This window comes from Onychostoma macrolepis, chromosome 03 (assembly GCF_012432095.1).
Source record: "Onychostoma macrolepis isolate SWU-2019 chromosome 03, ASM1243209v1, whole genome shotgun sequence".
Taxonomy (NCBI): domain Eukaryota; kingdom Metazoa; phylum Chordata; class Actinopteri; order Cypriniformes; family Cyprinidae; genus Onychostoma; species Onychostoma macrolepis.
The window spans coordinates 33500779-33525780 of NC_081157.1; the positions used below are offsets into that span (position 1 = coordinate 33500779).

A 25002-nucleotide genomic window follows, 5' to 3' on the forward strand; every position below is an offset into this window, starting at 1 on the left:
ACTTTTTGAACATCTCCAGCACATTTTAACAATATACTGTGATAATACTGATAACCGTGATCATTTTGGTCACTATAATCGTGATAAGAAATTTTAATACAATTATATCCCTACTTTCATCCATGTCCCATTCACAATAAGCGGAGATAACCAAATCAACTGATTAATTTTAGTATATTTTCTTAACACATACCCTACAAGTCGCTTTGGCTTTATTACGTTTAAACAAGCAAAAGGTCTTCAGTTTTGTGACGCACATTAATTTAGATTGTACGTATCAACAAAGAATAATGTAGATTCTAGATTTGTTTTATGGGCGAAGTCATGGCTGCAACAAACTAAACTAAGACCGTGAAATTGTAAAGAACCTAACGAACTGCAGTATGTTCTAAATATGACCTTTTTAGAACGTTTTAGTTCACTACGCCAATCCATGACATCATTAACTACGTGATTACGTAAAGAACAACTGACTGTTTTTTTTTAAACGGTTCTCTGAAATGAACTGTTCGAAAGATTCGATTCACAGTAATGAGTCCCTAACACTAGTGCGAAGCTTCCATGCGCATGCGCAGCTCTCGCCTGTGTCGCTGTCCGCTGCTGTGGTGCTGTTCTAGTACTGCTGCGTGGATCTCTTCCGAGCAGCATCACCTAACGCAAACATGGCGACTCGGGTAAGATATGCTTCCATTTGAATTACTCAACGATTAAGATTATACGACATTAAGAATTAGCGCTGAGTTTAAATATAACAATCGCTCCGGAGAAGAGCTTTAGTAACTCGTTTTCCAAAAAAAAACAACATTTTTGCAGGTTGATGCCAGCCAGCCGCTGGCATCTTTCCACAATATAACCAGCCTACAGACAGTAGCAGGTGGCGATACGATCACCTGTGAGCACCAATGCAGATCTGCAGCGTTATTGCTGGTGTTTGGTTTACATTATTATTCATAGCATGCTAATATATGGCTACTGCAGAAGGATACGCGGGAAGCTTTGAACAGTAGCCTAATAATAATAAGCCCCCATGAATACTTGAATCTCGATGGTGGCACCTGAATTGATTTTCCAGCATTTGTGTGAATGCTGAAATAGTGCTGATTGCTGTGATTGTTTCTAGTCTGAGCCCATCGGTAAACAGACACAAGCCTAAAATAGAAGCGAGGTGGTTGTCCATTTGCTTTAGCCCATCGATTCGGTACAACATGAAGCAGCAGGCGGTTGTTTCATTAATCTTTTAAGATGTGTGTTAATATGTATGTGTACAGTAGCCACGCACCGTATTTTGTGGTGCAGAACGCTGTCATGAAGAGTGAAATATAACAGGACTGTGCTCGGTCAGCGGATTTAACCTTGACATGGCTCGCGTAATGCTCACATAAGCTCATCACACCACACTGTTTGTGCTTCGAGAGCTCGCGATGTATAACCTTGAGCAAGCCTGCGATTTCCCCTACAAAATCATGCTTTCGCTTCAAAATGTCCACAGAAACGCATCGCTCCACCAATAGGAATATGTAGTGCGCAGAGCTACAGCACACCCTCTCCCTGCTGCAGGATGGAGCGCTGTAGAGCTCAAGGGAGCTTTGCCTGTCATTGTGAAAAAATGCTTTCAAAATGGCATCATTCTTGGCTTTAGTTTTATCTGCGGATAAACTGAGATTTCAGTGTTTCATTTAGGTCCTTCTTTCATTTTCTATTTAATTATTTGTTTACTTATTTATTTACTTATTCATTCAGAATCAGAATCAGAATGAGCTTTATTGCCAGGTATGTTTACACATACCAGGAATTTGTTTTAGTGACAGAAGCTTCACAGTGCAACAGAATGACAGAAGACAAGACACAGATAATAAAAAGAATAATATACAAAATAGCAAAAACACAATATACAAAATAGACATTCATTCAATATCAGTAATATAATATTATTAATTAATGTAATTTAGTACTATAAATATATATAGTAATATAAATAAATAATATTAATGTTAATTATGTAGTAATATAATATTTATTTATAAATGTTTATTTTTTATTTTTAGAAATGATTTTTAATGATAATTTCATAATTATAATATATATAGAGAGAGAGAGAGTTAAAAAATTTTTTTTTTTATAATTATCATTAAAATAAAATGGGAGATCATGTAATTCATGCCATACTCTCTAAATGCACTGCAATATAGTGAGGGATTTTAATTATGGTGGTAATCAAGCCAAATATTATTGGGACATTAATAAACCACTATAGGTATTTGGGATGTAATGGGACAATTAGGCACAATCAAAGTGCAACAAAATAAACAGTTATAATTTTCTGATCAATTAAATTATATATATATTTAATGCAATCTACATATATGCCATTATTGTTGTGTGTGTATGTATATATGTATATACAGTCATGGCCAAAAATATCGGCACCCTTGGTAAATATGACCAAAGAAGGCTGTGAAAATTAATCTGCATTGTTAATCATTTTGATCTTTTATTTAAAAAAATTCACAAAAATCTAACCTTTCATTGGATAATAAGAATTTCAAATGGGGGGAAATATCATTATGAAATAAATATTTTCTCTAATTCACGTTGGACACAATTATTGGCACCACTAGAAATTCTTATGAGTAAAATATCTCTGAAGTATATTCCCATTCATATTCACAATTTTGAGCACTCCAGGGTGATTATGAACATGAAATTATCCAGCCATGGCTTCAAATGGGACTGGCTTCTATGGTCAGATGAAACTAAAAATGAGCTTTTTAGCAGCAAACACTCAAGATGGGTTTGGTGAACACAGGGATAAAAAGTACCCCATGTGTACAATGAAATATACTGCTGTATTTTTGATGTTGTGGGTCTATATTTCTGCTGGAGGTCCTGGACATCTTGTTTAGACACACGACATCACTGATTCTATCAAATAACAACAGATAAAAAATCAAAAGTGACTTACTCTGTTAGAAATCTTATAATGGGCCATGTTTGGATCTTCCAACCGCACAATAATCCAAACACAAACCTCAAAAACAACACAAAAATGGGTCACTGAGCACAAAACCAAGCTTCTGCTGGCCATTCCAGTCCTCTGACCTGAACCCTGTAGAAAATGAGTGGAGTGAACTGAAGAGAAGAAGCACCAACATGGAGCTGGGAATCTAAAGGGTCTGGAGTGATTCTGGATGAAGGAATGGTCTCTGATCTCTTGTTCTCTAACCTCATCAGGCATTATAGGAGAACATTTAGAGCTGTTAAACTGACAAATGGAGGTTTCAAAAAGTATTGAATAAAAGGGTGCCGTTAATTGTGGCCAATGTGTATTAGAGAAAAACATTTATTTTATAATGATATTTCCCCTGATTTTAAATTCTTATTATCCAATGAAAGGTTAGATTTTTGTGAATTTTTTAAATAAAAGATCAAAAGGATTAACAATGCAGATTAATCTTCACAGCCTTCTTTGATCATATTTACCAAGGGTGCCAATATTTTCGGCTATAACTGTATATATATATATATATATATATATATATATATAGTGATATACTGTATGTAGATTGCATAAAGGATAGCAGATTATGCAGTCATAGTTTACTATAGCTGTCACTGTATTTAATGGCTTTAGTATGCTTAAGGTAGGAGAGAACATGCCAGTGAAAGAGCAGGTGAAAGCTATTCAGAAATTTGTGAATGCTTGTCACACACCCACGAACAACTGTACGAAAAGATGAGCATTTATGAGTCACACAGTGTCAATTGTTTTATTAGGCCCATCATGTTCGATTCTACTCAAGAAGAATAAATCAAGATGAGAATACAGAGAGTGAACATTGAAAAATCTGTTATTCGTGTTGTTTTTGCTGAAATGCCATTGTCAGCAGAACAAATGAATTCTAATTATTTTGCTTATTATGAGATATTTCTTGTAAGCTATGCTGATCAAACTAGACCAAGCCAGACAAACTCTGTGTGGGCATCCTTCACCCACAGAGTTCAGCTCAGTGTTAAATTATTTAATACTTTCACTGCCTTCTCAGAGAGTGTATGTATGATACACAGTCTGGTTGTGTCTGTCATAATGCTCTCTATAGATATATGTGAGAGACAGTGAGTTCTGCTCAATATCTGTTACAATCAAAGCAATACGATATTTTCCTTTGTGAGTGTCTCCCATGAGTACTGGTTGTCTCTTAAGAGTATTTCCGCTTTAATTCCCATTTCCCCTGCTTTAAATAAATGCTTATGCAGCACTAATATACATCTCTTTATTTAATCAAAAATGACTACTATAAAACTGTTTGAATTAATGTATAGGCTTCTGTGTGTGGCATGGGCACTAGAATAACTGCCAAGCTCTAAAGTATATTAACCCCTTAACTGTCACTCACAGTTTTGAACAGAGACATTATAGTGCACTATCCAAACTTAAATTTTTATAATTCATGAATGAAAATATTTTGTAACGTGATTTTAATGTACCATTTCCATGTTAATGCAATGTCTGATTTTAAAATGGGTTTCAAAGGATGAATTTTGAAATTTTAAGTTTTCTACTGATAAATAATTTCTTCTGATTTCTAATTCGTGATAGAGAAAAAGGCAACTAAGAAGACTTTCTGTGACAAAGGTCAGAATTCCTGTTATGATGTAGATTTTTTTCAGGTGCACTCTTGTCATAAATTAATCTATCACTTTTCCTACATAATTTTTTAACAGAAAAAGTGGTAAAATACCTATTTAGGAGTCTTAGATCTTTCCAACGATATATAGTTTGTCATGATTAGATTAGGATTTAATTGTAAAATAGTGAAGTAAAGGTAGGCGTCCCACAGGGCGGACGGTGACAGTTAAGAGGTTAAAACTAAATGAATAATTTATATTGTTTAGAAATCCTCCCCATCAGTTTTAGCTCTAATCAAAGGCCCTGCATGAAAGCTATTTTTTTGGTTGTGAATGCCACACAGCTAATTAACATCATATGAGGTTTCTTATCATCTATACATTTTTTTGCATTGATTTCTTTCTTAAGTCTACATTTTACCCATTAAAACCAGTCTTTGCAGACATTAATGGTTTCTTACGTCAATCAACTCACAAGCAGCAATCATCATCATGCAATTATTTTACATCAAGCAGCTAAATGCATCCCACATGAGCCAAAAAAAAAAAACCCTGATCATTAAGCTATTCAAAGTTTTCTCTCTGCCCAGGAAATGATTTGAACTAAGATCTCCTGGGGTAATTAAAAGCAAATGATAAATTAGAAAAGCTTGAAATGTGTTTCAGGAATTGCAAGTCATGGTGAAGCAGTGATATAAAATTTACATCAGGCTCATTAAACTGTCATTTTTTATTCTCCTTTTAAAATTTTCTTTACTAAAATGCATTTTATTTATTTTTCTTTAAACTGCGTTAACTGTAGTTTTTCTCAGAATGATTTTCAGTTAAAGCTCGTTCACACCAAAAACTATAATAATAACTCTAATCATAATTATATTAGTGTCTATACGAACACATGGGATCGTTCTGTTTATTATAAGCATGCATGCGGTACTGTTTTGTTGTCTGCTTTAAATGCTCAAGCTCTTGATTGGCTGTCAGTGCTTTTATTATTTATCAGCTGGACAAAAATTGTTCTGTTGTTATCGTTACAGCTGTGGTGTGTAATTAGAATCATAATTAAACTTTATAATTATTGTTATAGTGATAGTCTTTTGTGTCGACCAATCAGGAAGCTTGATGAGCTGCATCATGTCCATGATATGAGGGTTACGAGAAGAGGCTTTCTCTGTGCTATTTGTCCTATATTAGTCCTCATAAAATCATGTCCTCATGAAATAAAAATTTACAATATTTATTTTGTTAGCACACATTGTTAGTCTTAAGGTAGTCTCAGCCTCAGACGTCACGCCCACCAGACCGTTGGCTAAACGTCTGATGCATACGGCACACAAAAGTGGAAACACTTCAGGAGTTTCGAAGTCGTCGTAGGATTGGTTGAATTATACAGGATTTCCGGGAGACATGTTTGTCGCATTCTTTAACATTCCGGCTTGGAAACAAAGATGCCGTGACCCCCTCACGAAAGAAGAAAGCCGTCGTGGTTACAACGGTGACGACGAGCGCTTATCAGGATCAACTAAATGCTGGATTTTCAAAAGCATGTGAAATACTTAAAGTTCGCGGTATAGAATCTTTAAAATACGTCCGAGAGTTTTACACACCGGTCTGTTATTGTGGCGACATTTCCACGCCCTGAAACTTGACGCTGAACGAAACTGTGATTGGTTGTTTGACATGACAGTCATACGGCCTCATGGGCGGGCCTTGGCCAATGAAAGCTGCCATGGATTCCAGACCTTCAGCTGTCAGTCTGAAGGTCTGGCTATGCGAGACTAGTTTTAAGGTGAACAATTAATTCATGCAAATTAATCCACTAAAAAAATAGTTTGTCTTGGTAATCTTTAATCAAAATCTGATCATTTGCTTCCGCTCTGGAATGGCATTCCTTTTCTGATGACGTCAGTTTGACGGCTCGGTCATGGCTTGGGCAGAATATGCTTAGCCAACCATTGAGTTTGCTGCGAGTAAAAGATGAGAAGAGAAGCGTAAAATTAAAACCACGCCCATTCAGTATTCCGTTTCAGTTGGAAATACGTCACTGTATTGAAATAAAGTTAGCAGCAACTTCTGGTTCACGCAGACTTTGATCTTCACATTTTGCTTGCTATATGACATAAGGATCATCATCCATTAAAGGGTTACTCCACCCCAAAATTTAAATTTTGTCATTAATCACTTATTCCCATGTTGTTCCAAACCCGTAAAAGCTTTGTTCGTCTTCGGAACACAATTTAAGATATTTTGGATGAAAGCCGTGAGACTTGTGACTGTCCCATTGACTGCCAAGTAAATAACACTGTCAAGGCCAACGAGAATGCTTTTCGTACGTTATTCTGTGTCAGCCGCACAGATACGACTTCTACGTTTGTTTATGCTTTGATTTGAACGGAAACAGCGTATCCGTGTGGTGCGGCTGACACAGAACAGCGGACGCAGTTTGCATCCAGCAGATATTCTCCAAAATGGTGCAACAGTGACATGGAGGAGACAAATTGTTGAATAAAGTCGTTATTTTTGTTTTCTTTGCGTACAAAAAGTATTCTCGTAGCTTCATAAATTTACGGTTGAACCACTGATGGCAGATGGACTATTCTGATGATGTCTCTCATACTTTTCTGTGCCTTGACAGTGTTAATTGCTTGGCAGTCAATGGGACAGTCGCAAGCCTCCCGGTTTTCATCCAAAATATCTTAAATTGTGTTCCGAAGACGAACAAAGCTTTTACGGGTTTGGAACGACATGGGAATAAGTGATTAATGACAAACTTTTCATTTTGGGGTGGAGTAACCCTTTAAGTGTATCAGGGGTACAATCCATAAACCGAAAGTAATACAAGCCACCTTTGCATCCCGGTGTAATCCAGTAGTCTAGCCATTTAAAGTGTCTGAAATCTCTGCATAGGTTGAACTTTTGTTTGTCTGTCGATCTTAACTCTGTGATATGTGCCGCTTATGAAATGGCCATGGAAACATAATGCTTAATCATACCCTCAGGGTAGATGAAGTCATTAGCTGGTTACAAGAGCAGTTGTATTCAGTCCTGTGACAGGATGTCCTCTGTGTCAGTCAGGGGTTTCTTCTCGACAATATTGATCAGGCTTCTCCTCATTCCTCATTGAATATCTCTCCAGAGGCCCAGTCTGATTAAACATGGAGAGTAGGGCTGCTTGAAATAGATTTTTACTCAGTATACTGACTGATGAAATGGCATGCAGCATTTTATTTTGTTTATTCAGTGCTGAATTATACCGCGTTTGTCTTTCTTTCAAAGCTTTATTTTTGTTCATGTATAGGCTGCAATACAGTAAAAACTATGATAATGTGAAATATACCAATTTAAATAAGTTTTCTATTTTATATACTTTAAAATGTCATTTATTCCTGTGATGCAAAGCTGAATTTTCAGCATCATTACGCCAGTCTTCAGTTACATGATCCTTCAGAAATCATTCTAATATGTCGTATGCTAATATGCTGATTTGCTGCTCAAGAAACATTTCTTATTATTGTCAGTGTTGAAAACGTTGTGCTGCTTCATATTTTTATTGAAACCATTATACATGTTCGTTTTTTTTTCAGGATTCTCTGATGAATATAAAGTTAAAAAGAAGAACATTTGAAATAATGTACAAATCTCAAATTTCATTATAAAAAATACAATCTTTTTTATAATGAAATAGTCATTATAAAAAAAGATTGTAATAATGTTAGAATCTTTTGTAACATTGTAATTGTCTTTACTGTCACTTTTGACTAAATGAATGCATCCTTGCTGATGTAATTTTTTTTTAAAACAAAATCTTACTGACCCCAAACATTTGAACTATACATACTATACATACATATTACTATATTTTTATATTTATGTAATTTAAAAAAAAAATTCTAATTAATGGCTGACATTGATTTTGGCCGATAAAATTCGTCTTAGTCTTTTTTATTAGATTTCTGTTTTCACTAAAGATTTTTTTGTTTTTGCTTTAATCTCTCCACTGACATAATGAAGTGTGTTCACATGCGATATATTTTTCAGCATGTGCATTAAACCTTATTGATGCAACTTTTCATATTTCAAATGACTGGCGAAAGTACACATTCCCCTACCACATCAGGGTTTGGTTTGCCTGCGATTTGCTCTTGCTGCTCCTTCAAGCACACTTGCAGTTGATCCTGATTCTGCTCTGCATGCTGCCTCCTGCTGCACACTCTGTTGTTTCTCAACCACACGCTGTCTTCGGCTCAATGTGGTGCTGGCTGTCTCAACTGTTTGTCTTATGTCCTTCTGCCCTCCCTCTTGCTTGCGTGCATTCATTGGCCCCCAAGGTTGTAATATTTTTCAAGGTATGTATGCTTTCCGAATGCCCTCTGCCTCTGCTTGTCTCGCTTGCCAGATTGAGCTGTATGCTTCACTTGCACTAGCTTTCTGCATCGCCCTTAGTGTCCTGAGAGCTGACAGGTTGTAACCCCTGTTGCTATGACCCTTCTCGGTAGCAACAACTCGAGGGAGCACTACAGCGGTACAATGCCCAAACTGCGTCACAATACCATAGACACAAACCATCCAACTCAAGATCATCTGCCTGTGTTCTCACTCTCAGGACAAATAAAGGTTGATTTGAGGTTGAGTACTAAAGGGCCAGCTGTAACGACTGAATGGTGCGAGGGCCTGTGGCGAGTTTATTATGCGTGCTGGCAGGGAGCCATGGATTATTGCTTTTCTGACCTGCAACTAAAGTAGGTCTAATTGCTGGACCGCTCTTCGTTAACTGGATTATGTCAGCCTGTTGAGTTACCATCCACACCCAGGCTTTGAATCAGATACAAACCCTCAAAGAGCCATTTACTGTCATCTAGTTCTGCTTCCTGGCCTCATCATGGAATACATCCAAGATCTTGCCTTTAAAGTCACCAAGAAATCTAAATTGACATTTCGTTTTTTTTTTTTAAGTGGAATAGTGCAGTGTTTATTATTATCTGTGAACATCATCACTTTGTTTTTAATTCATTAATTGTTTAATTAATTACATCAACTTCCCCTTTCCATCCAGCAATCTGTCAATCACTGTTTGCAATCTACAAGCGGCAAAGATCCAATGATCAAATGAATTTCAGGTGGACCAAATCAAGTCCAGTTGTTTTTACTCATTTGAGAAGCCATTTCGCTCAGATATGTCACAATAGGGAAGAAATGACGATCACAACTTTCTTTGTGACTTTAATACCACTGACAGAAAATAACTGTGCAAAAATGGTACCTTTAGGGATACAATAACTTGTCACTCCTCTAAAACAAAACCTCTAAAAAATATATATAAGTGCCTTATATGTACCGTTAAGGTACTACTCTAAACCTTTTAGGGGTAAATAAGGTACAAAGATTTGCACTTTTGTCTGAGAGTATTATTAAATTTCTCAGTTGAGGTTACATTTCCTTTAGTTCAGCGTTTATTTCTATTTTTTTTCATCTTGTGCTGTTCTGTAGACAAGTGTTCCTCATTATGAACAGAAAAAGCATTGTCATGTTTTCATTCATTGTTAAGTCATTGTTATGTTTAATCTTTATTGCCAGAATCTTCAGGATAATCAATACTAAATCTGTCTGTATACTTTCTGACTGTCATTTGTTGCATTTTGTTAATTTAGTAAAAACTTGGCTTCTTTAACTTAAAATTGATTTTGGTAATTGAATCATTAGCTGATTACCCTGTTATTAAGATCAGCTATTTATTTATTTATTTTTTGCCAAAGATTGTTTATAATTTGAACTAGTTAACATATTCAGCATTTTAAGCTAAAATGTATAGAAATTACCAGTAATTTGATTAATAAATGCAGTGAAATTATTGTTTTATTATTTTAATTAATGTGAACTATTAACTACCTGAAAAAAAAAAAGATTTTAGAAATCTGATCTATCTAGTTTTTGTTCTCTTAATCTCTAATTGTTTTCACTGAAGCTTTGTTTTCTTGTTGAGTCATTCATTATCTTTCTTTCTATGGCACTCTTTTCTTTTCGTATACCCAGATGGGAACAGCGCGCAGCCCTGCTTTTCAATTAGCTCTCCTTTTTTCTTTTTCTTTTGTAGTCTGTTTTATTTATGGTTCTTTGGCTGGTTGCATCAACCAACGAAGGAACAAATAAAGCTAGAACACGCATGAACCTTCACTGTCAGTCTTTGCTTAAAATATATATTTTTTTTGTCATTTATGTTTCTCATTTACCCATGTTTAACGCACTGGTGCTCTCTTGTAGACAGCTTTATGATTATATTTTTTACTACTGTTCCCTTGCCTTTTTGTTTATCACCTCATTTGTTGTTATCTAACACTGTTTATATCAAGCCCCTGGTATTATTGGTTTGGGGTTTGTACTATCTCTATTGCAATAAAACATGATGCATGTGATCCTGGAAGGGATGATTAGATGAGGTCTTTAAAACAACAATCTCAAGTTTTCAGCTTGCACAGTAGAAACAGCTTTTCATCTTGCTATTTTGCACCATGGGATTTTCTGTTTTTAAAATTCTGCAGAGAATCACGGGAACTCCTTCATATGGTGTGGTTTACTGTAAATTTTTCATGAGGAGAAAGATCTTTTCATAAGAAATGACACCCATTGAGCTAATATAGCAAGATGCAAATATTAAAGCTGAAGTGTGTAATTTCTGTGCCACTAGCGCCACCAAGTGAAACTGCAAAGGTGATAATTCTCAAACAGGTTTCCTTGAATACTCCACCTAATCGCCATTGGCCAGTCAAACAGATAGCCCCGCCCCCAACCCACACCATTGGTTGAGCCAATGTTTTTCTGTCAAGCTGCTCAAATAAATTTGAGGATATTTCAAAACTAAGAGCACTTATAACACAGAGCCACAAAACTAAGGGAAATTAACTGATGAATGGCTTATTTAACAAAACATAAATTACACACATCACCTTTAAGCTTCAACATCAATGGTCAGATGTCTCATTCTCATATAAGGTGAACTGTTCTTCTGCCTCTCACCGTCTTACTCTCTCTCTTCATTATTATCTGTCTTTCTGCAGACGATGCAAGCGGCTCGATGCCCAACAGATGAGCTGTCACTGACAAACTGTGCAGTAGTGAGTGAGAAAGACCTGCAGTCTGGACAGTGAGTATTCACCCGCACCACAGACTCATCAGACTCATCACATTTGCACACAGAAGCTAGTTAAATGGTACGATGGCCAGTACATGCTTTGATGTATGTTAGGAAGCAAGTGAACAGTCAGTTCTTGAATTTTATACATTTGATACAGGAAAAAATGGGCAAGTGAAAAGGTCTGAGTGACTTTGACAAGGGCCAAATAGTGATGGCTAGACGACTGGGTCAGAGCATCTCAAAAACAGCATATCTTGTGGGGTGTTCTCGGTTGGCAGTAGTCAGTACCTACCAAAATGATGCAAGGATGGGCAACAGATGAACCGGCGTCAGGGTCATGGGCGCCCAAGGCTCAGTGTTGCTCGTGGTGAGCAAAGGCTAGCCTGTCTAGTCCAGTAACATGAGAAAACTATTGTAGCTCAAACTGTACAAAAACCTACTGGCCATGAAGTGTCAGAACACACAGTGCATCCAGTTTGCTGTGTTTGAGACTGATGACCTTGATGACCCCTGTCCAAAAGTGCTAAGAAATAAAAGTTACCACAGTGTCTCATGTATATAAAATTGTGTTGCCAAAAATCATATTTTTAATGTATTATGTAACAGTTCATATGTCATAACATTCTATTCTCATGGATTTAGTAGAAAGTTATATTCTTGTGGGTTTGGTAGGAAAAATGCTTGAATGAACTTAACTTATAAGGGTAAAATTTACCCCTAAAAAAATCACTTCTGTGAGGCAAATACTGCCCCTTTAATAAAAAACGTTCCTGTCATTTCTTTTAAGTTGTGGATACTCATTAATCACATATAACATGTAGTACATGATATCTTTTTGCAGTTGTATCATAAGGGTGTATCTAATACTGTAGGAAATGTTTTAAACATATAATTAGTGCTCCAGCAGCAGAGCTGATGATTTTCCCTAAGTGTGTGTGTGTGTGTGTGTGTGTGTGTGTGTGTGTCCTTGGGATGCTGAATCAGTCCAGACATTAACTCAGGCTGACAGAGTCTGCCGCAGTGCCTCCTGCTGATGCCTCATGTCCGAGAATATCACAGCATGAGGGCCGATTTGTGTGGGTTTGTGTTGCCATATCGATATATGGCATGTTAATGTGTGATGTAAATTGATGTATCCTGTAATAAGTAATAAATATATATTTAAATTAATATTATTATTATACATTTATGTTTATGGAGACACTTTTTTTATCCAAAGTGAATTACAACAATTATTGTTATTTATAATAATAATAATTAAATTATTAGTACTTTTGGTGGAAATAACAACAAAAATAGTCGTCAAAGCTTCCAGTTAGACCCTAAGTATTTAGTTATCACATACAGTATATAAAATATATATTATATATGATCATGGTTAACTTGTGCTTTAACTGAATGCATTATTGCGTGATGTAAGGTTACTAAAAAAGGAACCATTGTCAGTGGTTCACACATATAATCCCATGTGCTAATCTCAGATTATGTAGGATTGGTGCAGTTGTAAACGTAGGCAGTACTCGACTAAAAAAACTAGTTAAAGTGATGTTTCCAGATAAGAAGTTATCATAGTTTCTGTTAAACGCTGTATTTTCTATCCTTGTGTCATTGTCTCTCTCTCCAGGCATGTGACTGTGAGGACAACACCCACCTACAAGTTTGTGTTCACAGTGAAGTCTCACCACTCTGTGCTTCCTGGAACCATCGCTTTCAGTTTGCCACAGGTGCAGGACTCCTGCCAAGATCTTTTACTTGTGACACAAACACAACAGAAGACAAACACTTATCATGTTATCCAAAACAACAGCTAACCAGACATATTTAAAGGGCTAGTTCACTCAAAAATGTCTTTCAGAACCTGTATGATGTTCATTTTTCTGTGGAGCACAAAAGAAGATATTCTTGAGAACACTGATAACCAAACAGCTTTGGTTACCACTGACTTCCATTTTATGGACAAAAACGTTGTTGAAAATATTTTATACTTTCCCCTAATTTCTGACTAACTGAGTTAATTACTATTATTATTATTACTGTTATTATTTATTTATTGATATTATTGCTGCTACTATTACTATTATTACTTATCACCTTCCTCATCCTCCATCCTCTAATTTTTGTTATTAATGCTATTATTACTATTATTATTATTATTATTATTACTGTTATCATTACTATTATGTTTTTTTTTTTACTATTGTTATGTCTGTTGTACTTTCTTTTATTTATATACTTCCACCCCCCAACACCCTGTCACACTTACACAAACACACACACACACACACACACACACACACACACACACACACACACACTCACTCACTCATTCACTCACACAAATCTTCTTGGCTGTCATGTATGTTTTGTTGACCTTGGTTATTTTGTATTTGATTTGTTACCTGTAAATAGTATGTTTGTTTGCATAATAAAAAAAAGAAAATATTATGCTCCACAGAAGAAAGAACTGTTTGTAACGACACAAGATTGAATAAATAATAACGTAATTTTGGTGAACTGTCCCTTTAAGTACAGATAATCAGACAGTGCTTGTATTTTTATGGACTTTTTGCTGTTTTATTCATTATCTTCTTACTTTTTCTTAAAGAGGAAATGGGCAGGCCTGTCCATCGGACAAGAAATAGAGGGTGTGTACATGGCTCTTGGGTGAACATTTGCAAGAAATACACAATTTTTAGATCAAATACTCAAAAAGATTTTTTCCCCTGTCGTTTCAGTGGCCAACTACAACTTTGACAAATCCAAGCAGTGCATTGGTGCCATGACCATTGAGATTGACTTCCTGCAGAAGAAGAGCACCGACTGCAGTCCCTACGACTCAGACAAAATGGCTGCTGAGTTTATTCAGCATTTCAACAATCAGGGTTTCACTGTGGGGCAGCAGGTCAGAATCACATCACAAAAACTGAATAAAAGGTATCTGATGTTTAATTGTACATGCAAATTTTTTGTCTTGTGCTTTTCCTGTCATAGCTGGTCTTCAGTTTCTGTGACAAGCTCTTTGGCCTAGTTATCAAGGACATTGAGGCGATGGACCCCAGCATACTGAGGGGTGAACCAGCATCTGGCAAAAAGCAAAAGGTATTGGAAAGAGAACAGAAATATGGAATTTGCACTTTAATGTCATATAAAAAATAAAAATGCACACAGTTAATCATCCTTTGTTTTTACATCTGATTTAACAGATTGAGACTGGTCTGTTGATTGGAAACAGTCAAGTGATCTTTGAAAAATCAGAGAGCTCGTCTCTAACTCTAGTTGGTGAGTTTTCTCACACTTAAAAATAAGTTTCTATTGCCAAGTAAACAGCCTTGTAACTCAGCTCTGAATTTCTGAATTCGTCCTCATGCTCACCAGGCAAGGCCAAGACCAAAGAAGCCCGTCAGACGATCATTAACCCTGACTGGAACTTCGAGAAAATGGGCATCGGTGGTCTAGACAGGGAGTTCTCCGATATCTTCCGCAGGGCCTTCGCCTCTCGAGTTTTCCCGCCAGACATTGTGGAACAGATGGGTTTGTGCGATCTTCATTTTCCATTTTGTTATGTAATCTCGTAAAAAGCATGCCTTCACCAGAACAGTCCATTTATGTTGATGTTTGTAAGCATTATAAACGCATTACTCAGATGCATTGCTTGTGGATAATGTGTGTTTTTTTGGGAGTGTCTGTTGTAAAAGTGAGTTGTTTTCTCTGCAGGTTGTAAGCATGTGAAAGGCATCCTGCTCTTTGGTCCTCCTGGCTGTGGTAAAACACTGATGGCCAGGCAGATCGGTAAGATGCTGAACGCCAGAGAGCCAAAGATAGTCAACGGACCAGAGATCCTCAACAAGTACGTCGGTGAATCTGAGGCCAACATTAGGAAATTGTTTGCAGATGCTGAGGAGGAACAGAAAAGGGTGAGATGACAAACTGCCCTCTTAAACGCACTGTTCTTATGATACCATACATTACTGTACTATAGCATATCATACTATCTTCTGTGTTTTTCTCTGCAGTTGGGTGCTAACAGTGGCCTGCATATCATCATCTTTGATGAGCTGGATGCTATCTGTAAGCAGCGTGGTACAGGTGCCAGCAGCACTGGTGTGCACGACACTGTGGTCAACCAGCTCCTGTCCAAGATCGATGGAGTGGAGCAGCTCAACAACATCCTCGTCATCGGTGAATAGAAGCAGCTAATATATGTTCTGTTGCTTTGTGATATTTAGTAGTCATAAAAGAACTCTAAATCTATGATTGCAAAGAAAGTTTAATACTACATACCAAGTTTTTCAAAAAAAGAAAAAAAGATTGATTAACATACAAAAACTTTTACTAATAATAACAGTTTGTAATAATAAAAATTTATTGTATAATTTTATTATATAAATTAATATATAATAAACTTTTATTATTGTTGAAAGCTAAACATTTTTATAATATAAATTAATAATAATAAGAATATTAATGATAATAATAACAATTATTATTATTATTATATTTTGTACTATTGTTATTGTTATTTAAATTGATAAGTAATCTAATGTGACTTTTGAAAGAAATGATTAATGTACAAATAACAATATTATATAATAAACTCTTTTATTATTATTATTGAAAGCTAAACATTTTTATAATATAATCAAAACAATGATTATAATTATATAATGAATTATTATTATTATTATTAAAATATTTTATAATAATAACAATAGTTTTCATAAAAATCAATTATCATATTTTTTAATAATATTTTTACAACAACAATAATAATAACAACCATTATTATTATTATTATTAAAATATTTTATAATAATAACAATAATACAATTTTCATAAAAATCAATTGCTATATTTTTTATAATACATATCTTTACAACAACAAATAATAATAGTAATAATAATAATAATAATCACCATTATAATAATAATAATAATAATAATAATAATTAAAATATTTTATAATAATAATAACAATAGTTTTCATAAAAATCAATTATATTATATTTTAATAATACATATTTTTACAACAACGACAACAAATAATAATAATAATAATAATAATGATAATCACCATTATTATTATTAAATATTAAATTACTGTCAAGTTTTTATTATGTTATTCATATTAAAATTCTCTGAAAAGCTCAAATCTCTGTTTTATTTAGCTTTTTTCTAACCTGTGCATTTGTCTTTGTCTGAAAGGCATGACCAACAGACCTGACCTGATAGATGAAGCTTTGATGAGACCTGGCCGCTTTGAAGTAAAGATGGAAATTGGTAGGACCTCAAAATCTTGCCCTTTGTTTAGCAACAACGACAAGAAAAATTCAACACTCTCTCCTTCACTGTTCATTCTTACCTATTTGTCTATGTTTCATCGCCCAGGTTTGCCGGATGAAAAGGGCCGTCTTCAGATCCTGAACATTCACACAGCTAAGATGCGCGAGTTTAACCTCCTGTGTGGTGATGTGGATGTTAAAGAACTGGCTGCTGAGACCAAGAACTACAGTGGAGCTGAACTGGAGGGCCTGGTCAGAGCCGCCCAGTCTACTGCCATGAACCGCCACATTAAGGTACAAAGTATAATGATCTATGCATTCCTTATCAGGGATATACTTTCATAATACCCCATTTGAAAGGTCTAAACTGAATCGAATTGTATTCCAGGCCACATCTACTGTAGAGGTGGACATGGAGCGAGCAGAGAAGCTGCAAGTCACTCGAACAGATTTCATGGCGTCCTTGAATAATGACATTAAACCTGTAAGTTTCTGAAAAATGAATAGCTTTCATCAGCAGAAGGATTGCAGAGTTCAGAGAGTCTTTTGTAGAAACCATGTTATCTTGTACTTTTGTTAGGCTTTTGGCACCAACCAGGAAGACTATTCCTGTTACATCATGAACGGCATCATTAAGTGGGGTGATCCAGTGACCCGAGTGCTGGAGGACGGAGAGCTGCTGGTGCAGCAGGCAAAGAACAGCGACCGCACTCCACTCGTGTCTGTGCTTCTTGAGGGTGAGCCTTCATTTTTAACATCAATGTATGCTGACTGTTCATCATAACACAGGAAGGATGCTCCATGAATGACCTTCTCACAGAATTTTATGCTAATATTACGAAAACGTTCAGGACCTTCGGAGAATGTTGTTCTCTCAACATTATAAGAAAGTTCATCAAGTACATGTAACATCACATAAATGTTTTATGATAACATAATGAAAACATTCAGCATCATAATGACATTCAGAGAATGTTCGAAGAATGTTGTTCTCTCAACATTATTGGAATGTTCATCAAGAATAAAATAGCATCGTGAGGATGTTCTATAACTGTTGTTCTCACATTTTATGCTAACGTTGCAAAATATTTTCAATTAAATTTTTTCAAGAAGATTACACACATATATCTAATGTAAATAATGTTATTTTGAGAATGTTTTGTTTTAACATTTACATAACCTTTACAAAATGTTAGTGAGAGTACCCTAATCTCTGTGTTCCAATCCGATGTAGACTATTTGTCAGTCCTGACGAGTCATGTTTTTTGCCTCAGGACCTCCTCACAGTGGAAAGACAGCCCTGGCTGCCAAAATCTCAGAGGACTCGCAGTTCCCCTTCATTAAGATCTGCTCTCCAGACAAGATGATTGGCCACTCAGAGATCACCAAATGCCAGGCAATCAAGAAGGTTAGTGGTAACATACTGTATGCTCATAAAGTTTAATATCATTTTAATTTAAATTATACATTTTATGAATAAATACATGTAAATATTTTTTAAATGTATGTGTGTGTATTTATATATATACATAATAAATATAAACAGTACACACACATATATTATGTAAACAAAACCTTTTATTTTGGATGCGATTAATCACGATTAATCGTTTGACAACACTAATTAAAAATTTCCATATTTCTTCTCAGGTCTTTGATGATGCTTACAAGTCTCAGCTCAGCTGTGTTGTGGTTGATGACATTGAGCGTCTCTTAGGTTAGACTGTTTTATTATTTAAATTGTTGAATTTCTTTTTTTAAAGTAGGGGTCTTCAACAGGGAAAACTGCCAATAATTGTTTGATTTTTAATCAGTTTTTGTGAAGAAAAAAAACAAAAGGATATATGCGTTAATCAAAAATAGAGTTTGAATGTCCCTTGTAAAAAAGTTTTATACACTATATGGACAAAAGTATTGGGTAACCCCCTTCTATTGAACAGATTTGACAACTTTAGTAATTTCCGTGTGTACAAATCTTCATGTGTAAGCATATAATGATATTCTAGGGAACTGTGTGCTTCTAATTTTATAGCATCAGTTTGGACCGGACCCTTTTCTATTCTAACATGACAGTGCCAAGGTTCAAAAAGAAATGATTGATTCAGTCAGTGTGGAAGAACTTGAGTGGTCTACAGAAAGCCAAATCCTAATCCCAGCTGAACACCTCTGGTGTGACTTTAAATGCAGACCTTGAGCCAAAAACTTATCAAACACCAAGAATATCATTATATGCTTTAACATTAAGATTTGTACTCATGGAAAGTAGTCAAAACCTGATTATTAGAAGAGGGTGTCCCAATACTTTTGTCCATATAGATTATTTAAAGGTGCCATAGAATGGAAAACTGTATTTACCTTGGCATAGTTGAATAATAAGAGTTCTGTACATGGAAATGACATACAGTGAGCATCAAACACCATTGTTTCCTCCTTCTTATGTAAATCTCGTGAATAAAAAAGACCACTGAAAAACAGGCGAATCAGAACATAACACCGACTGTGACGCAACAGTCGGGATAACTACATCCAACATTTGCATAAACCCGCCCATGTTCGAGGCCAGCAGCCAGCCGAACCTACACAACCGAATCATCAGAAGTTCTGCAGGTATTGTAAATAAACAAGCGAGGACAACAGCAAAAATGGCAGATCATGGAAATAAATGATATGTTCCAGGTTGTGCAGGGGATGTGAAGTGCAGGGGTGGGTTGGTGTCTGTTTTCAGAAAGGCACGGAAAGCAAATAACGCATTCTAATAAAATAACGCGAGCCACTGAAGGGACATGGTTAGCTGCTAGCGGTAGCCTGTTACATTGCAATCTCGAAAGTGAAACTATAACACGATCGACCGATAGTTCAAAAGCAGTTTCAATGCCTCGCGTATTAATAACGGCTCCCTGATGCCCGCATTTTATGTACAGTATAATTACCTGACAATATAACTGCGAGAGAAAGTATTTAAATATATATTTTCCTCCCTATGTTTCCTTCCTGCTGTGAGTTATTGAAATGAGTTGCACTGTGAAACAGCCAATCAGAGCAGAGCTCATTATTATTCATGACCCTGCCAAATAAGCCAATAACAGACCGTTATCATTCAAGTGAGAAATCCTAGGGTTTTAAATGGACATTTAAAACCGTTTCTGGAGAATTTTTGCCCTTACCTAAGCCACATACCTTCTATGTAGATATCAGAGAACAATTTAAAATACTGTATCAATGCATTCTATGGCACCTTTAAAATGCATTTATTTCATACTATATATAGTTCAAATCTATTATATTGACATATCTACATATTTGCTGACATATCGTTTGAGACTTACTGATATAGAAATAATAATCAAACTTTATTTGGAGTACTACTTGTGCACAATGCACATTTCTTAATATCAAGCTTAAAATGTGTTTTAATGTCACTATTGATGAGGATTGAATGATCTTTGAATACTATCGGTCTTTAAATGCAAGATATTTCAAGTGTACCTGAAGTATACTTGCAGTAATTCCACTTTAGTACAACCAAATATACTTAAGTATATCTTTAGTTGGACTTCAGGGCAATTAAACTGCATTAGATGCAAAATTAGTTGTTTCAATGTAGCAGACTTTAAATATATACCAGTTTAGTATACCAAAAGTATCATTGCAGGGTATTTTTATTAAGCACATAAATATGTAAATGTATGTGTAGTATACTTTGAATGAAATAAATGTATTTCAAATACATTTTATTATATTTATTTTTCACTAGGGGTATCTTTAACTAAAGTCGACAAGCAAATGTTTCATTGACCCTCCCACATTAAAATGTAGATAAAACTAATGCACAAGTATATGACTCTGTACTTGAAGTGGTGAAGACCCCTAGTTTAAAAAATTGCTATATTACACTATTAAATGTTATTCTAATAATTATGTGTGGTTAAACAGATTATGTGCCGATTGGTCCTCGATTCTCCAACCTGGTTCTTCAGGCCCTGCTGGTTTTGCTGAAGAAGACTCCACCTCATGTAAATTCTGATGCTTTTACATATGGGTCATATATGTGCATATGCGACTGTGTTTTAATCTTTTTTTCTATCATTGAATGCATTTATCTTGTTAGATTATGGGCATAAAATGTCTGGTGTTCTTCTTTTGACCATAAGGGCCGTAAGCTGCTGATCATCGGCACCACCAGCCGTAAGGATGTGCTGCAGGAGATGGAGATGCTGGATGCGTTCAGCACCACCATCCATGTGCAGAATATCTCCAGTGGGGACCATCTGGTTGAAGCTCTAGAGGTGAGATCAAATGAAAGTCAGAGCTTATTTTTGAAGAAAAAACAACAGAAGTGCTGTACGTGAAAGTGTAGACATGAAATCAGGAGACAGGATGTTATTTCAGGATTCTAGTTTATGTATTTAATGTTGTTTCTGCATTAGCCAGTAGAGGGCGATACCACCCTTTCTGTCACTTCAGTTACATGCACAAAATGTTATTATCATACTTACCTTTTTTTCTGTTAATTTCAAGCTCCTGGGCAGTTTCACAGATGCTGAGAGAACCACCATTGCCCAGCATGTGAAAGGAAAAAGAGTGTGGATTGGCATTAAAAAGCTTCTCATGCTTATTGAGATGTCTCTGCAGGTAAACCTTAGTCTGTAAATACTATTGTGAACCATTAAGAGTCTCTCAAACCCATTAAATCTTTGGATTTATTTCTGCTAGAAGTATTTACCTAGAAATTCTCTCTAATTCATGTGGACTAGAACTTTAATGAGCTCAAGCAGTTTTCTGACATGCGTCTTGAAATGTGGTCTAAGTAATTAAATTTATTTGCTGTGCTTTTTATAGCTGTTTCATGCACAGAAGAATCTGATGCTACATCTAAAGTGCTGTCTAGCAATTTCATGAGCTCACTTCATCTCGTGACAGAGTCACATGCAGAGAACCATATACGTGAAAACGAACATTTATTTATAGCATGTTGTGTTTACTCTCCTCTCTAGATGGACCAGGCGTACAGAGTCAGCAAGTTCCTCTCTCTACTCAAAGACGAGGGAGCGTGAGTACCCCACTATGTTCATCATATGTTGCATATTTGGCACAGCAATGTCTAATAAAAGAGTTATTGCCACAGACTCGCTGGATCACAAACCTGACGGGGAGTTAAACAGGCATTAAGCTTGTTTTATATTTGATTTTGTTAATCGACAGGCTGGATGAGAACAATCACATCCGAATTTAACTCTGCTGGTGAAAACTGATGGTAAGGGTGTCATGGTAACTATGTGTGCTGTATTTAGAGCCATCAGAGTAGTTGATTTGAAATGCCTTGATCCTTAGTGTTTCCCTTATTAAAGATACAGAACCTTAAAACTAGTGTCCTGTAGCAATTCCAAGCCAGGCAGAACCCGACCTCTTCGTGTGTTTTAATAGCTGCTTCAAAAAGTTTTGGGTCAGTAAGATTTTTTTTTATTCAGCAAGGATGCATTCAATTGATCAAAAGCAACAGAAAATACATTCATAATGTTACAAACGATTTTTATTTAAAATAAATGCTGTTCTTTTGAACTTTTTATTCACAGAGGAATCATGAAAAAAAAAAAAGATCACGGTTTTCAACAAAAAGTTTAAGCAGCACAACTGTTTTCAACGTTAACAATGAGAATAAATGTTTCCTCCTTTGACATCACAGGAATATATTACATTTTAAAATAAATTTAAATTGTACTAATATTTCAGAATATTACTGTTTTTAGCTTTGGTGAGACTTTAAAAAAAACCCTTATATATCCCAAACCTTTGCGTATCACTGCATAAATGATCATTTAATGCTTTGCTTATTAGATTTGTTACCACACATTTAAATATTCAGTGAGATTACATATAAAATTGTTTAGATCTTCCTGCTCAGGGCCTGCAGAGGTCAGACTTTTCCACTGTGAATCATCACCGATTATATTTACTAGTGATTCAGTCTAGTGAAAGTCATCATGCGGTTTTCAACTCATTCTAAAATCGGACATATTTTCAGGTGACGCAAAATATTCAAGAAAAAAGGAATGGGAAGAAGGAAAAAAAAAGATCACATCCACGTTGTATCACAATAGAGTGCACATATTGTTATTTCAGGAGTTGCGGTTTTCACAACAACGATAGTTTTCACATGATGCTTTTACTAGGTGTTAGTACATTTAAATTAAGTTGAATATTATTTGAATAGTGAAAATTGTTTTTAATTTTGCACTTTTGTGTCAAATGTTTTTATCAACTAAACCTCATATATGCAGAGTAAAATGGGCAAAAATGAATGAGTATGACAAGAATCTTGCTGTAAACAAAAATGACCAAAATTTTATCAAATTTAACACTGAACAGTGGGAGTTACATACCAGAATCGAGCCAGCCATGTGCATTAAACTTGCAAATAGATAAAGCTGTGGCATTTTCATTTCCAATAAGATTATTAACATACATTTGGAAAAAAGCTTTTCATTTCATGCCAGCTTTAAAGGGACTGAAAAAAGTAAGGGATTAGGGATGTTAAGAATATAACATGTTTTTATTTAGAACAATGTGCACCAAACATGCACAATAAGTGTAGAAATATGCATTAAGAAAGAAAGTTAGGTACTTTTTTAACTTTATCTCTTAGAAAAACAGTCAATATTGGTAATGATTGACTTTCAGATGGAAGCCATCAAAGTCACAGAGTCTGTGTGCCAGAGCTTGTCTGTAAATTTGGACTGTGCCCAAACACCAAGGGGCCGAGGTGAAACCCAAAACCAACCGACATAAACTCTCTGCGCCTCCTCATGCTCCATCCTTCTCTCCGCAGAGATCGTGGTTTCTACGAGTAACAGAAGAGAGGAGAGAGGGATGCCCACCCTGTTCCTCCCAACTGCATGTTCCCCTGGCAACTACGAGAAAACTCCACCAAAACAACACCCTCACAATACTGATAACCTGACGGAGATCACACAGTTGTCCCTCATATCTACGTCTTGTGCTTTGTGCAATATTTCTGTACGCTGTTTGTTTACATGAATATCCGTTTCGATCTACTCGAAGCCATGAAGATGTAAAAAATCTGATTTAAAAAAAATGTGTATATGCTGCTGGATGCAGAACATATATAGCAAATCTATATCATGCAACATGTGAATCTCTAAGTAGGATATAAGAAAGCTGTTGGTGTGTGTATATACCGTAGTGAAGATGAGCTGTGCTGTTCGTAGTGTGCATATGCTGAACCCTTCCTTTGTGATTGTGGTAACACAAGAAAACAACATATAGATCACAGTGTTATTTGATATTGTACATAGGTCCAAAATATGACAATTCGATTTGTTTCATTTGTTTCAGATTTATGTAGATTTAGTTTACAATGTCGGAGCTGGAAATATATAGTATATCTATGTAAACTAGTGTTGGAGAAGCCAGCACTTTGAGAACAATCTTGATCACTTCTACAGTGTATTGATAATCTGTTGTGGTCACTACATGAGTGTCTGTTGGTGTGTGTGTGTGTGTGTGTGTGTGTTTGTGTGAGTGAGTGAGTGAGTGAGTGAGTGAGGGAGTGTATCAACAAAAGGCTACAGATCAGCTTTCGAGTGAACTCATTTGTGTGGCTGTATGTATCTGTGTAAGTGTAGTGTGGGTAGATATTGTTTTTGAAATGAATATTCATGACAATGTTGTTTTATGTATTTATTTTTTTGCCTGCCCATTCATTCATATGGTTTCTGTGACCAGTGTTCAATGTCCAGAGCTCTTTGATCTGTTATGACTATTGGAGATGTACGGCCAGATGCAAAATTGTGTTACTGCAAAAAAAAAAAAAAAAACAGGCTCTCAGTAAGAGTTCAGGCATTTTTGTGCTGTTGTATATTCATTCCATTGCTATGCTAATGTAGCCACGTCAATAGGCATCTTCTAGTGCTATTACTGTTTTAATGATGCATTTAAGAAGATAAATTAAAT

The 25002-nt window shown here is 35.6% G+C and overlaps 1 protein-coding gene across 1 annotated transcript; it reads left to right on the forward strand.

Moving 5' to 3' along the window:
* The first annotated feature begins 548 nt into the window (after positions 1–548).
* nsfa (N-ethylmaleimide-sensitive factor a) lies at positions 549–24891 on the forward strand. The gene is made up of 21 exons (XM_058766544.1): positions 549–674; positions 11676–11761; positions 13377–13476; positions 14358–14397; positions 14488–14654; positions 14744–14851; positions 14956–15031; positions 15128–15283; positions 15467–15666; positions 15766–15931; positions 16955–17029; positions 17138–17325; positions 17420–17515; positions 17612–17768; positions 18306–18439; positions 18682–18748; positions 20965–21044; positions 21183–21317; positions 21550–21663; positions 22026–22081; positions 23858–24891. The coding sequence occupies exons 1-21, from the start codon at positions 663–665 to the stop codon at positions 23877–23879; spliced, it is 2235 nt and encodes a 744-aa protein (XP_058622527.1). The 5' UTR covers positions 549–662; the 3' UTR covers positions 23880–24891.
* The last annotated feature ends 111 nt before the right edge of the window (positions 24892–25002 follow it).

What these genes read in the sequence shown, in the direction of transcription:
- nsfa (XM_058766544.1), top strand. An exon ending in TGAAGAAGACTCCACCTCAT is followed by an intron (nt 21,045 to 21,182) that starts GTAAATTCTGAT and finishes TTTGACCATAAG; the next exon opens with GGCCGTAAGCTGCTGATCAT. An exon ending in CTACTCAAAGACGAGGGAGC is followed by an intron (nt 22,082 to 23,857) that starts GTGAGTACCCCA and finishes TTCTCTCCGCAG; the next exon opens with AGATCGTGGTTTCTACGAGT.